The 16,533-nt window shown below is 39.8% G+C and overlaps 1 protein-coding gene across 3 annotated transcripts in view; it reads left to right on the top strand.

Moving 5' to 3' along the window:
- LOC129176555 (ephrin type-B receptor 1-B) overlaps positions 1-16,533 on the top strand; it is a 210,154-nt gene that overhangs the window by 140,818 nt on the left and 52,803 nt on the right. For all 3 annotated transcript variants that reach the window (XM_054766697.1, XM_054766696.1, XM_054766698.1), the window contains exons 5-6: positions 121-456; positions 12,624-12,748. In XM_054766697.1, coding sequence (XP_054622672.1) covers positions 121-456; positions 12,624-12,748 — 461 coding nt within the window. The remainder of the gene's footprint in view (positions 1-120; positions 457-12,623; positions 12,749-16,533) is intronic.

Genomic DNA, 16,533 nt, shown 5'->3' with positions numbered 1-16,533 from the left:
ACAAGGCAGTTTTCCAGTGATAATGATGCCGCCCCACAGCATCACATTGCCACCTCCAGTGAAGATTTGGCACATTTTCCTGTTGTGTTGCTCATATGTACATTTCTTGTGTCTCTACAGGTGTCCCTTCCAGCCCACGGAATGTCATTTCCATTGTGAATGAGACCTCTGTGATACTGGAGTGGCATTCTCCCAGGGAGACGGGCGGCCGGGACGATGTCGTTTACAACATCCTGTGCAAAAAATGTCAGGCCAACCGCCTTGCCTGCTCCCACTGCGACGACAATGTGGAATTTGTCCCTCGTCAGCTGGGTCTGACTGAGACCAGGGTGTTCATCAGCAACCTTTTGGCGCACACTCTCTACAGCTTTGAGATACAGGCTGTCAACGGCGTCAGCAATAAAAGCCCCTATCCGTCACAGCACGTGTCCATAGACATCACCACCAACCAGGCTGGTAAGTGGCCGCTGTGACAAGGTGTGATAATGATGAAGATGGGAATAATTAGCCTCAAATCATCATTTAATTATGCTGCATGTCTTTAGTAAACAGTTGCTCCCCCTTGTAAGTCATCCTGTCACTTGCCCTTGCTGGTGAACTGTTATTTTATTATTTATAGGCTGTATGAGTGAAACATTTCAGTTCTTTTTGTGCACTGTGCATATCAGCGTCTCAGGTCACTGCATGGCTGACTGCAGCGCCTAAGGGATTTTACACAGCTCAGCTGTGAATAATCACTTTAAGGTTTGCAGCACAATGGTCGCTGGTAAAAGGCCAGTAAAGAATGTAATGTCAAATAATCATATATAATTCATAATTTGACCATTTTGTGACAGGCAACATCCTCTCTTTCATTTGTGGTTTATTTCCAGATCAAACCAATGATAGAAATAGCCACATTTTGCATATTTTGCATTAATACAGTACAGTTCTTGCTTTTTAACAATGGTAACCATTCCTCCACTTTCATTTGAGATGTTTATCAATCCTCTATGTTATTTTTTTTCTATTTCTCTTTGAGGCTCACATCTGCGGCTTGCAGACTGACAAGTCTCTTTGTTGTTTTCCTTGGGTCTTTGCTTAATGAGACTTTGTTTTGAGCGCAACGTGGCGCAGCCAGTCTCCACTTCTGCCGTCACAGAAGGCGACACCCCACTCAAAACCTGTCTGTAAATCTTCAGATTCGCAGAGCCGCGTTCGCCTGATCTCTTGAGTTAACACAAGCGAGGAGTGGCGCTTTCATTGCTGCAGGTTTTGATGCCTTTATGTGTTTTAAATTAAATGGAGTGCTTATATGAGAGTCTGAGAGACGTTATTGTTCGGGGCTGTTATTCTGAGCAGACATGTTGAACCACACTATTCACCTATATGGTTGTGTAACATCTGGGCAGGTTCATCTCTGGTCAATATTTTAATGTCGGTGAGCCTACAGGAGGCTTCAAGATAAATACGCAGGCAGCTTGTGCTTGATTCTGTCTCATCTACTATATATGATGTGTACATGTATGCAGGTGTGTTTCTACCTGTGGTGGAGCTCTAGCCAACCATTGAAATTGACCTTCATGCTATTACTTCTGCCAATGTGTCTGTCTGTGTGTGTGTTTGACGAGGCTGGTGTTTTGACCAGCCTTTGTCATCCTTTCACAAAGACGAAAAAATAAAGGACAAAAATCTATAGGGCTTTCATGCAAAAGTGGTGTTGCAGTGAGGTGAAAGACGAGCTGTATTTGACAGAGTTAATGTTAAGTGAGGTAAACACTTACGAATTTACCCTTGGAGCTGCCTCATGCATGACTTCCTGCCTCACGTTGCCTGGTTGTCATGTACCACACTCGAAACAGCAGCTCAGATCTACACAATACACCAGGCGCGACAGTAACAGTAGTGACACAAAGTGACCAGTGTAGAATACTACAGAATACTATATATCACATCTTTAAATGCATCTTCTGAATGCTTTATATTTGTGTTTTCCTTCATTTATCCATTTTCAGGCTTGAAACGTTTTAATTAAGGCCAAGAAGACATAGAATTTGCTTAAATCTGCATATTTTTGACTAATAATAGGCTGTATTCAACCATGTAATTAATGTTCTTGTTTTAGTGATTGAGTGTAGCCGCAAAATTGGAACCGCAAAGTGGCAAGGGACGTTATTATGCGCTTGTTCAACGTACTAGATGCCATATATGAGAAACAACACTGGAACATTAAGGAGTGGGGAGGACACAAACGTTAATACTAGTTACGTGAGCTACAGTGCTAACATGTTAAAATTGAACAGTAACATCATGGTAGGTTGGCCTATTCACTCAAGAAAAAAATAAAATAAAACTTTCCTCGATAAATCATCTGTAGCGGATTGATGGATAGTTGGCAGAGCTTTATTTTAAGATGTGTGGAGAAGTCTGCTTTTTTACCCTTTACTTTATTACCCTTTAAGGTGGTGGGCTCAGCTGGCTCAGGGGCGAGTCAGAGGCAGTATCGCACAACTGTTTGAGAGCCTCTTCTCTCGCAAACAGGTGAGGGGGATTTCGCTCACGTTTTGTAATCATAAGCAGACTCCAGGGACACATATTACAGTTATGACATCATTAATAAGTCAATTTTGCATCACAGGACACCTTTAATGACCCATGTAATTTGGGAATGATTCTGAAGAGAAGTTGGAGGGAAGACAACCAAACTGTGCAACCATGACAGTGAAGGAACGTTGAGAGAAAATGGATCTTATAACGAGGTTGGCCTAATGGTGCTTTGACAGGCTAATGGCATGCTTGACAGATAGATGGAGACAAAGAAATGCCAATGCCTATTGTTGAGGTTTGCAGCGGTAATGAAGTGTAATCTGCCAAGACTGTGTCCTGCGCTCTGTGGCCTTTTGTAGTCAGGTGATTGCGTGGTTGCTGTTACACAAGGGGACACTGAAGATGCAGAATTCTCTGCTGCAAAAAAAAGATATTAAAAGTATACAAATAGATGCTTGCGTGAGTTCACAAAAATTATGCTGCCTTGTCCATTGAAAGTGTTCTCTGCAATTATGTGTGTCATTGGAATGAAACAACTTTGGCATTTCATTAGAAGCTGACACACCAGATGGTTTGTTTCACAAAGGAGTTCCTTTCATAAATCCACCTGGAAAAGAGCCATGCCCTTTGAAATAGAGGGAAAAAAGATGGAAGGTGATTAGATGAACGTTGTTACCTCGATTACGGGCCCATCACTTTTGCAAGTAGGAGTGCGACTCTGCCAAACATTGAACGACAATACTCACTAGGGATTTGGCATTTAACCACATTGCATTAATTGACAATGGGAAACAGACATTTTATTCAGCATTATTTTGCAACTATTTTAAAATGAATTTAAAAGAATCAATGTCGGAATGTTCTAGAACTCCTGCTTCAATTATAGTTTTTTATTGACCAAAAGTTTGCTTCCCACAGTGGTGCTGTAGTTCAACTTCTTTCGACAGCAAACCAGTTGAGACTGAATCAACAGCGCCTCTGCTGGTTGCAACCAAGCAGTGCACTCCATTTTGCCTGGAGATGTGATTAATCAACTGTCAATTCCAACTAAGTATTTATACTGTATATCTTATTGATTATTATTGGACAAATCTAAACCATGCCTGATGAAATTGATTCGGTTTGGTGATCTTTTTTTTTAAGGTTTGAAGATGGAAAGATAAATTTGTGTTGTATTTTCACTGAGGTTAGTTCGATTAGGGCTGCAACTAATGATTATTTTAAAGTCGATTCATCTGGAGCTTGTTGTTTTGATTTATCAAGTATTTGCCTGAGACCGACCAAATCAATATGAACCAAACACAAACAGTTAGTGGTTTGGTCCACAACATGTCTGAAAAGAGGCAAAAACATTGATCACTGTTTTCCAAAGTCAAAGATGTGTGTGAATATCTTAACACAAAGATAATAGGTCTGCTTTCATGACTGACTATGGAAATTTTAAAACATCATATTTGAGAGGCTGAAATCAGAGGATACACTTTTTAAATTAAAAAAAAAGGATTAATCAAACACCAAAATAGTTGTCGATTATTGATCGATTATTGATTAATTGATCATCCTCATAGAAAAATTACCTGGCACTTACTGTATTCACAACGTTTGTTGAACATTTGGAGCACTGAACGGGGAAACATTCTTTGAAATGCAGCTAGCTAAAGTTTAATTTGTGTCCAAGTTTGAATGCTATCATGTTATAATAAGAATCATCCAATACTTTTTTGCTACTACCCACAAACAAACGACGGGTGATGGAAGATGTATTCTCAGTGGAGAAAATACTGCATAGACTCAAATATAAGACGACCCCAAAAAAGACAACAAATATTTCTGCGTTGACATTAGTTTGTTATTGTGAGTGACAGGAACAAAAGCTGAGACTCACTCGTGGACAAGTCATTGGGTATGACCTGCTGGTCACTAAGGAGGCCATGTCGGTTCAAAACATGAGTAGGCATGGGAGGAAAAGGGGAAGATGGCAGGAGAGGGGAAGGGGAATGAATCAAGGAAATGAGAAGAGAGAGTTTAAGGGATGTAGCGAGAATGACTGCAGAGACCAATGAAAATGCCCCACCCTGTGTCTGGAAGGAAGAACTGATCAATAGTGTGATTTAGGAGTCCATTCACTGCGCCCGTGCTTTCCAGGACAGACACCGCACAGATACCATTATTTGTAATCATATTCCTTGCATGTTGTTGTTAAGGTAGGCATTTTACCTCTTTAAATCAAGTCCCATAAATGGCTTTGGCTTTATTAGATCCCAAGGCCATCACTATCAATGCATATCAAGACCTGGCCAGACCTGATTTTTTCTCCTTGACACACAGGTGTCTTCCTTTCAGAGTATTGCATCACGCCCCATATTTGTCTGAACTTACTGGCATCCTGACCTACATTGTGAGCCAACAATCCGTCAGACCAAAGTTGCCAAACATATCTCCAAACATTCATCCATGTGGCTGTTCTTTCTGAAGAGCTAGTCTATCACAATGTAAACATCACTGTCTTCCACCTTTTTAGAGCAAGAGTATGTTGCTCGCAAGACACTAAAAGGTGACACGCTTGGACTGAAATCTAAACATTGAGAGGCATTCAAGAGATCTGCACTCTGTCTGGGTTTGGGAGTGACACAAGATGTTGTGTATACATGTCAGTGGAGGCACCACTCTTTGTCTTTTCAGTTTACAGTCTATTTGTTCTGTTTTTATTCCCCCTGGCAGCTTTGGCTCAGCAGCTTTGGATCAAGCTTCATCATCTGCCTTACACAAGGGTGCTGGTTTTATTACATTTGATGTTTGTTGCCAAAAATGTCCCCATTGAACAGTATTAAGAAGTAGGGTAATGTTCAGGTCTTCCTGGTTTTATGTGATCTTGCTGAACGGCTCACTCCATAACATAACTAACTACATAATGTAGTTATGGTGGGTCTGGCCGTTATACTCTCGATAGGATATACAGTACTCCCTCTTGTATCACAGTTAATTGGTTCCAGACCGGACCATGATAAGTGAATTTCCTCTAATAGAATTCCTCATTTATAAATGGAGTATGTTGGTAGTTAGAGCATAGAAAACGTGTTTACAACCTTCTAAATATAGTTTTTAACATTATTAGAGCCCTCTAGGCATAAACTAACACCCCATATACCTTTACACTTGTATTCCCTAATAAAGTAGACATAATAGAGTACATAAGTTATTTAAGACATAAATAAGGTTTGTGCAGGTTTGTGTTGCTATAAATGTGTTTCCTCTGGGAACTGAGTGGCGGGTGGACAGGAAGTGATGTCAGGGGCTCAGAGTTGAGTTTGAGCTATGCGTGGGTAACGGCCGCAAAGTGGTCTGTATTTTTATTAGGGATTGTTGTGCCTGTTGTGAGCTAATTAAAACCGGCAATAAATGTCTTTTGTTCCGGCAAGTCAAGTTACAGTAACAACTACTGACACCTAGTGACCAGTGTAGAATACTACATTTCATGAACGTCTTTGAATGCTTTATACAGTATTTGTATAAAGTTAGTTCATTTAGTAATTTTTATGCTTGAAAATGTAAAAAAAAATGCAAAAAATTTGCTTAAATATATATATATATATTTTTTACTAATAACAGAACTAATAATAAAATAATGCATAGTTTTAAAATTGTAATAGAGTGAAACCGCAAAATTTGAAGCGCGAAGTGGTGAGAAACGACATAGAAAATTAGCATTTCTAGTAGGAAGGTCCGATATTGGCTTTTTTGCCCATAACCGATATGCCGATATTGTCCAACTTTCAATTTCCGATTCTGATATCAACCGATACCAATATGTGTAACGTCACATTTCTTTTTCTTGAGTAAAATGATTCTAAAGTAACAATACTCTTAAATGAGTACAGTTGTTTTCTTGGCTACTCCACCCATCTCTGAGTCGATCATTCATGTATTAGATATTTTATATTGATTGTTATATTGATTTATGTTATTTTGGAAAGATTTAATTCATTTTAATTAAAGTGGTATTGTTTGAAATACATGAATTTGCTGGATCAATAAAGCTATAATCCATCCATCCTTAGCCATCTGAGAAGATCAAATACATTGTTTTTGGTGCCTGTTTCCCAAGTGTATTAGTGCGTGTGTGAATGTATAAACGAGAGGCATTAACTTACATTTCTTTGTAGAAAGGCACTTCATGAAAGTAAGTGCATTTATTTGTATTCACTTACAGCACAGCCTTTGCCACATCCAATATGGCGGCGACATTGAAGTAAGGCTCAGCGCTCGATGTGGCGTCGACGTATACGGTTTTGTCAACAGCACTTGTTGTTTCCCAGCGTGCTAATGGCTGCTAAGCTACACGTTTAGGGCTCACGTAGTTGTTGGTTATTCAGCATTATTCATTGGTAGTGTCTTGTCTGTTGTTACCTAGCTATTACGTTGCTGTGTGATCTTTTGTTTAGCTCTTTCTTCAAAGACACCGTGAGTAAGAATGTTATGTGGATTGGCGATTTCTGGCGATTTCTTTGGAGCTGGTAAGTTCATTGTGAGCTCTATAGTTACTCTACATGCTAAATAAATAGTAACTTCTTCTTCACAGGCTGGGGAGCGGCACAGTACTACTTGATTGCAATGTTGCAATTTTGTGTCTTTGGCGCTAAAAGCTCTATATGGGCTTTCAATGTAGGGAAAAAAACGATGCCGATATTGACCGGTAAAACATTTTTATGCCAATATGGGGCCTCTAATTATCGGTGGACGATATTATGGACGACATATTGTGGACGAAAACCCTAATTTCCAGCCATTCTTTAGTCTTTCTTTCATTCCCTGTTGCTCTTGCTTCCCACCCCTCTTCTCTTTGTCATAGCTGGACACTGAGAGGTTTTGACATTGATTAATGGTGAGCCAAACTCTGTATTAAAAGCCAGGGGCAGCAAGTTGGGCCAAATAAAAAGTAGAGCACCGGAGGAATGGCTGAGAGGGGGTGTGGAAAGAAGAGCACGGGGCACAGTCACCAATCATTGTCGGCATCACTGTCCCTGGGTGACAGTGGGGCCACACTTGGAGGGGGACATTGGTGCTTCATTAGGCAGAACCTCACCCTGAACACAGACATATTGGCGCGTTGTACACAGGAGAGCAGAACTATATAGTTTAACACACAATATTCAGAATCTGTTGGGTTGAATGAAGTAAATCCATGGCAGTAAACCAGCCATTTCTCCATATATGCTATATACTATATCGGCCCGTGTTCGTAATACACAGGACTTGATGCAAACTGTCCTCTGTGCCAATAGATGGTAATCACATGAGGCGTGGATGTTGAGAGTGGCGTGGGGACTTTATCTCAGCCATGGGAAGGATATACATTTTGGAAGACATCATCAGTAGTGTACCTTTGAATCAGTGGGTGTTTGGGCCTGTCAGCACTAGACACCCTCATCAAAGGCGGCCAACTACAGGAATATACAACTACCCGAATATAATATATGTATAATGTATAATGTATGTTTCCCTTAGACAACAGTCCGAAAAATATGGGTCGTCAGGTATTCAGGGTTAAGAGATTTATACTTCTATACTTCTCCCAGAGCGAGTCAACAGGTGGTGCCAAGCAACTTCTTCCCAAGCGAGTGACAGCCTGTCTTCATGTCACTTACACGCACTGCCGTGACACACAGACCCACTCGAAAAAAAGTTTCTGCAAGGTTGCTGTATATTTGGGTGAATATATTCTTTGGTGTTCATATAACTGAGCTACATTTCCACCCGGTACTACGGTTCAGTTCATTTTGCTAAACCCCAATCAGGCCTGTGCTTCCATGTCGGAAGTGACAATTCCCTGCCAGCCAGTGTTCTAGCTCTGCCTTACACAAACAAACCATACCGTACTACAAGGACGGGTACCCTAATGAAAAATGCTGAAAGTGGGATGGTACAGGTCAGATATCATCCCTTGGGGGTAAAACAGCATAGGATTCACCATTAGGAACCGAAATGGGCCCCCTGTTGGTGACAGTGCAATGAGATGACGTAAAAGTACATTAGGTCATAGCATTCTATAGTTTTGGAAAAATGGAAGGGCACAAATGCAACCCCATTTTCCACTGCAGGAATTTCGACATGGAGTGCACCTCTCTCAGGGTCTGTCAAGAACAGCATGTGCCTGTGGTCAGTAATTGATAATGCAGCCCAGGTAGCCCAACCTAACCCTGTTTACTGGAGCGTGAACCAGCCTGAGAGGCTGAAGTGCACCAAGGTGACGCTCAGCTCTCACACTCTGTCGAGGGGTGGAGGGCGACAAGAGCCAAGGGAGGCAGATGCCACAGAATCCCTTGATAACCACAAGATAAACACAACCCAAATATTTGTTTCCATTTGCATTTTAGCGTGGTTATCAAACACTCCAATCTAGAAATATTTACACCTATTAAAGCGAAAAATGATTGAACGTAAAATGTGCAATGAATTACTAGTTAATTTCCTTTTTCAGAACTCCTGTGGCTGTAGAATGGCTCTATGTGGGCAAAGAAAGGGAATAGAAATAGAGCAACTACTCAGGAACTCGATAAAAAGGGACATTAAGTTGAAAGAGGATGCCATTTGCGGCCTTTTGAGTAAGAGAAGACTCTTTCAGAAAGATAGCAAGTGAAAGCCAATGACAAGGCCTTAGAGTCAAGTGACTGAATGTGGAGCATGAACTTTTCTGGCTGCAGACGTGGGGTGGAGATGTTCTTTTATACAAACACTGACACGTTCAGCTCAATATGACACACTTCTGAGTTTGTTTTCTAATCAAACTGACTTGTAAGGTCACAAGTCGCTTTGATGATGAATAGGTTTGGGTGGATTTCCTTTGTTAATTACCATATGTAGATTAGTTGAGACATAGCCACTTATGGTATTGAAGATATGTATTAGGGATGCACAATATTTTTTTTCCAAGCCGATAGCAATAGATTCCTGCTTCTCAAGACCGATACCGATAACCGCTAACTTTGTATATCTGCAGTCACCCATCTCAATATCGCAGTTCGATTATCACTCACTCGCTGTATCACATTTTTTCAGAAATGTATTAATTAATAAATGATGGTTGTTTCACGGTAGACTATGGTCTATTATTAGTCAAACATGAAATGCAAGTGATACGTAGTATTCTGGTCACTAGGCAGCAGTAATGAACCAAAACAATGATGAGACATGACCTTACATTACATTACCTTAACACTGCATGAAGTCATGAAGTCAGCCATGGCATGTGTGACATAACATATAGTGAAAAAAGTTCTCCTCCCATCCCGTGTGGAAGTGGTTAGTTTTGGGCTTCTTAAGTTTAGAAGAAATAAATTTGAGGCTAATTGGTAGCTAACTTGCTATCTTGTTAGCTCGCTAGCTTGATAGCGCTGTGGTGATGGGAGCAGGCCCAGGCTCTTTCTTTTAGGGTTTTAGGGCAACTTCTTTGACTGTGCAGGCATCTTTGTTGGCTTTTGAGTCGCCGTTGTGATGATGCTGGCATTTTGGGTAGCTGGCGGGGTTTGGTCTGTTGAGAGCCGATGTTTTTTCTCTCGTCATCAAGTGTTTGCGAAGCGTTAGGTGCAGCTATCTGGGACAGTGGGAAGACCCCACACAATCGGCGGCATGTTTGTTTACAACACGTGTTCAAAGCACGTCACATGTACGAGAAAATGAGTGCGTGATTTGCTCACTGCCCGAGTACCTTGCCCCTCCCCCTCATACACAAACACACAGACCAGCGAGGTGTAGCTCAGCCTGTCTCACTCACTCGGATGCAGCAGAGAATATGAGGGAAAAGGCAGAAGAAACTGCATTTTTCATGGTACGCTGTGACTTTGTAAAACAATATAACGCCACACTTTAGTGCGCCGCTGTCAGGGCTCGTCAAGGAGAACATTCTAGTTTTTTTTTTTTTCACGCAAGTTTTAGAGAGTGTATGTTTTAACGTTAACGTTTAAGCAGTGTTTTAACGTTGTGCAAGTTGCATCTTTGTGAGATAAGCAAAGATAGATGCAACTGTTAATTCAAATGTCCATGATTACCTGATGTAAGACTATTAAAGTGAAATAAAGATATATGCAAATGTTAACTCCCATGTCCATCAGACTACTACTGTACAGTACTACACAGCATCCCACTTCACTTCATTCGTCCATGCAAGATTTACAGGGGCTCATACAGGTTAATGCCGTCATTAAAATGATTTTGAAAATGTTCCATGTAATGTATATAGCTGTAATTTTATAGATTGCATGTTTTTTTTTTCATTTTTTATGTTTGCTTCAGCATTTGTTCTTGAGCTGTTTACAAATTCTCAGTGGCTGCAGACAGAACTTTTCAATAACTAATAAGTATGACTAATTGATATTGGTGAGATGTTTTTATGAATAAGCCTTTTATAAACACATAATGCATTTCCGGTAATTTAAAAACACCTCACGTTAGCCTATGTATTCTAACTTTCATATGAATGCAGCCACTTGTTTTTATTTTTACTATAGTGTCAAATTCAATGCTAATTACCAAAAAGTACTAAATGTATATATTTCACAGGCAGGGAGAAGAGTAAGGTGTGGAGCCACTTCACAAAAGACTCAACAGGTTTTACATTAGATGCAGCATCTGCAGTACGCAAGTTAGCCAGGGCTCCAGAACATTACAATTTTGTGGCAACACCTGAAAGTAAATCACAAAGAGGCATGTACTTATGTTGACAGTGTTACTAATTAATCTTCCTTATTTGAAATTAGTAGTCTGATTTTTTGTATTGAATTGTATTTTGTGTATTATAAGAATTTATTTTAATGTACAGTATACATCCTGTGTATATAAATGCTCTGATTTCATACATCGGCCGATATATAGGTTATCTGACAATATATCGTATATTGGCTTTTTTCAGTTACCGATATCAGTATCGGCATCGGCCCCAAAAATCCCTTTTCGGTCGGGCTCTACCACGATATTATGCTTGACACCTTAACAATCTCACTTCACTTCTCATTTCAAAGCAAGTTATCCATCAGTTTGTTTGTAAAAAATAAAATAATCAAATGCATGGCAATTGTGTAATAGTATCATGAGGGTATTTTCATATTTATATTCATATACATCGACAGTTACAAGTGGCCCTCTGAGGGCAGCCATAACTGTGATGTGGCCCTCAATAAAAATGAGTTTGACATCCCTGCACACTTAAGTAGTGGTTTATTTAGATGAAACGGAAGAAAATCCCATGGCAGCTCTGACCAATGATACCTGCTATGTTTATGGTTTCTATTGAGGTTATGCTGCAATTCTCTCTTGGTAAGTCTGTGACATTTAGGAACCTGACAGCCTGCCTACATTGTGTATTAACGCAGCAAATGGATGCAAAAAAAAAAAAAAAAAAGCACCCAGGAAATGTATTTTCGTCGAGCTTAACTCCTTTGATGCGTCTGTCAGCCGTGGCAAGGCAAGCACTGACTCCGTAAATGTCACAAGTGTGAACGTCTGCCAAGAGATAAAGACAGAGTAATTCATTCTGCCGTGGCATATGACACCGGTTCCAGTCGAAAAGAAAGAAAATCAGTCTGTAAATCAAAATATGTGAAAACAAATGTGAAATGGTTCTGTCAAGGTACACTCTCCCAGTTAGAACTGCAACTTAGTACCTCCAGTCTAAGTCAGACATGGATTATCTACAGTATTTATAGTTCGATGAACTTTGGTTGTTATGCATCAAATGCATCCCAGAATTTATATTTTTTATATCAATGTATTTCATTATAAATGAAATGCTTTCTGGTGCAACAAAAATGCTATTCCATGAATTAGCTACCCTGCATTGGTATGTTCATTGCGTGATAACATCATACATTCACTTCCACTTTTGTGGCTCAAATTAAGTGGCTGGCCTGCTGCCCTGCACGTGTAATCCAAGCTCCTGCATAGTGGCTGTGTGATTACTGGCCAATTAAAGCAGACTGATTGTATCAGACAGTGATTGCAAAAGCTGTATACGGTACTTCCTATCACCAGAAGTATCATCTAAGAGGTGGTTTGATGGGGAAGCTCACTAAAAGTCAAAAGTATATATATTTTTTTTTCTACAGCTCCTTCCATTGTTCCCATCATGCACCAGATCAGCTCCACCATGAATAGCTTCACACTGTCATGGCCGCAACCAGAACAGCCCAATGGTATCATATTGGATTATGAGCTCCGTTACCACGAAAAGGTAAGATACTTCATTAAATACATTTGGTCCTTATGTGAAATGTGTCACAGGCTCTTGTGTAGAAAAGTACTGCATTATATCTTTATTGATTCCACTGTATTCTCCTGAACATGGACCTGTAGCCTGTTTTTAAGGATCTCCTGCAAAAAACACAAGTCAAAGATCCCCAATATGTCAGGAGTGCTCTGTTGGTTTTAAAGATGTACTATGAAAATCATAGTCAAGATGCTTTAAATGGCAAAAATGTGCTGCTCTTTTTAAGGATCACTAAAAGACTAGTCAAAGATCCTCTGTATATCAGTGGTCACCAATCATTTTGAGCCCAGGGACCGGCTCCCGTTTCCACAAGCCTCCAGCAGAGCGGGGAGGGGGGGTGCCACATTATAGTGATGTCAAGCTATTTATTTATTATGTTCCATATTGTGTATAAAACAAATGTAACCCTTCTGGCCCGTCCCTAGGGCCAGGGATCAAATCAGGGTCCACCTTGTGAGTTTTGAGAGCGCTAGCCAAAAAAGCTAAAAAAGCTAAAAGCCCAAGCTGTGAACTCGATGTCTAGTGCGACTTTTAAAGGGATAGTTCAGATTTTTTGACATGAAGTGGTATGACATCCACATCAGTAGTGTACTACATTAACAGTGACAACTTCATGTCAAAAAATCCGATCTATCCCTTTAAGGTGTCAGGAAGTGAGGTTTTCAGTGTACCCTCACACAGATGGGCACAGTATAAAATTAAAAGCACAATGCAGACTCACCATTGGTACCAGCCTGGAGGTGTTTTTTCAGAAAGATTATAACATAACATAACATCATTGTTGACAGAAGTCTTTTTAACTTGAGGTTGTGCTCCGAACAAACATGCACAATAGCATGCAAAACTCTGTCACCAAACCTTACCTTCATGCATTCACACAAAGCACGAGCACTTGGGAACAACGATGAGGTAAAAGAACAGGAAAAATATATGTATCTGTGTAGCGTCAGAGAAAGTTAGCATACACACACACACACACACACACAAGTACTGTATGTTGCGTTCAAGGCTAGTCAAACAAAGTGGGAAGGCGTGTCGTTCAAGGAAACAAAGTGAAACAAAACAACATAAACTTGGGAAAATGTTCTAAGTGTATATTATTTTTTTAATGAAATAATTGCCTTATTTCCAAAATTGATGTGCATTTACATAAAATGTAATGTTTTGTTTTTTTTAACCGGGTGGCTGGGGACTTTTGTGTATATGACAGCAGAAATCTGCTTTAAAGGACCTCCTGCAAAAACACTACGTATGGTAGATCTCAGTCTCAACCAATCTTGTTCAGGCCGTTCTGCTATGGTCAAAACTGTGCTGTCCTTTCACCTATCCTTTTCTACTCACTGGGTTTATTTGTCAGTCTCATCATCTTATCTGCTCATCGAGCCTCCAATATCATGGAGGGGTTGAAGGCCATATACTTCCACACTGAATCGATGCCATCAGTGCGTGTCCTGCTTCACATCAACCAAACATTTTACCGGACATCTGCGAGCGGTGTCTTGCATGTTGGTAATATGTCCTATCACTGCGTTTGCTGCCTCAACCCGACTGTTATTGGGTTTCTGCTGCAGATGAAGCAAATATGTTGACCTGTGCTCTCGCCTGCTGTGAAAATGCATTGCGTCTGAGGGGTGAATCACATCGATCCGTCTGCTCACACATACACACACACACACACGCGCGCACAATGTGTCTGCTTTATTAAGTTGCCAGCCTAACCCCACAGAGCCTATACTGCTGCTGTATTGACCTGTAGCCTTTTCCCATGGCTTTGGATATAACTATACCAAGAGATCAAAGCCTCTTCCTTTCTTTTTTTTTATTATTTTGTTTGTCCTCCTAAAGCTGATCGATAGGTGGTGCCATGTTGGTCATGCACTTTTGGTTTTTACGAGATTGGGTGAGTTTCCTTCATCCTCTGCTTACTGAATAATAGATATAAAGCTATTGAGTGTATAAATGTCTCGACTGTGAATTATTTATCTTCAACTAATTTTGGCAAATGTCCATGGATCAATATTTGCAACGCCACCTAAAAATGCAGCGTTTTTTTTTTTACCTGCATCATTGTTTAGTCAGCCAGTGTAATCCTTTACTCCACTGCCTTTTTACTCCTTTATTTTTTGCTTATTCTTTATGACTGAATAGGCTACAATCTCTATTGACTTTGCTATTACACATGCTTATTTTTTTTTTCTAAAAAAAAAAAAAAAAAAAAGGACTTGACAGATTGGGGTGTCTGAAGTGTGGCACATGGGCCTTTGCAGCCCATAGCTTTCTTTTTATTGGCCCGCTTCCTTTTTATTGTAGAGATAAAACTAAGCGAAAAAAAACTGTAAAATAGGAAAAATAGAGCAAAAAGTCAAAATGTAAAAAGAATAAGCAGAAATTTTGATACTAATAACTAATAATAAAAAAAAGCTTTGCCTTTAATATAGAACTTTTTTTTTTTTGCTTTTTTACAAAATAAAAAAAATACAGAAAAAATATCCAAAAGAGCCACTGCATTCTTTGATTTTCAGTATGCGGCCCTCGGTGGAAAAAGTTTGGACAACCCTGTGGTCGATGACAACACAGGACGTGAACACACGATCAGTAACTTCCTAGCTATGGAGAAGGGGTAGGATTAAATAAGATCTGCCTTTTCAGACACGTTGAATAGTGCAAGTGTAAAGGTGACCTACTTGTTAAACGTGTCTAAAAAAAACAACAAAAAAAAACTAATACCTGGTATTCTTTATGTCATGAAACAGATCCCAATCGTAAAGGACTTGAGGAAGCTTATCTTACAGACAGCTCCGTGTCATGTAAATACCAATCATACAGACTCCTCGTTCATGAATATCAATGAAACCTAATCCTATTGATGTTTGTGTTGTACGTCCTCGTGCAAATAGATGAGCGTAATCGCAAATTAGTGTCTAATCACTAGGGACAGGATTGCATGGGGTTAATTCAGGTAAACACAGCTCTACACTAGTTTTTGATGATTTCCATGCTACTAGAAAATGATGATTTGGTCTTTCGGTGATGTTTTTCACCATAAGTAGTAACTAATCTGCCAGATAATGCAGCCATAACACAATAAACAGTGGAATCTTGGTCAGCGTCATGAATCCGTTACAGAAGGTCCGACTCTAACCGAAACATACTCAAACCCAGGGGTAGGGAACCTATAACTCGGGACCCAGATGCGGCTCTTCTGATGACTGCATCTGCCTTTCGGGCATTTCTTAACAGTATAAAATGTATTTATTTTCATTTTTTTAGCTGACATTTTAAAGTAATATTTTTATTATAACTAACTTACTATTTAAAACTTACATCATAGTGTTGAAAATAACATTCAAAATATAAAACTTTCATTTTAATAGCTTCTTAATAGCATTTTAATCCATCCATCCATTTTCTGTCTCAGTGTGGGTGGCCAGAGCCAATGCCATCTGTCCTTCCGATATTTTCCGGATCAGACATCAAAACTTTATTTTTGGATAATGTGGTAGCCTACCTGGGTCATTGAGAGGTCAAGAAGTAAACTTTTTGAAGCACAAACCCTTTTGATGAACAAGATGGTGAAAAGAAAAAGATACGGCGTACTGTGCAAAACAATCCAGCACCCGAAGTCGCATTCATGGAAGTATGTTATTTATTATTGGTGAGCTTCACTATAACAATGCTATTAAAAGGCTACATTCAGAGACGTATTATATTCTAAAACTGTTGATCTTGCTTAAAAATGCACGCATTTA

This window comes from Dunckerocampus dactyliophorus, chromosome 2 (assembly GCF_027744805.1).
Source record: "Dunckerocampus dactyliophorus isolate RoL2022-P2 chromosome 2, RoL_Ddac_1.1, whole genome shotgun sequence".
In the NCBI taxonomy this organism is placed as follows: Eukaryota; Metazoa; Chordata; class Actinopteri; order Syngnathiformes; family Syngnathidae; genus Dunckerocampus; species Dunckerocampus dactyliophorus.
This window is presented reverse-complemented; position numbering and strand designations above follow the sequence as displayed.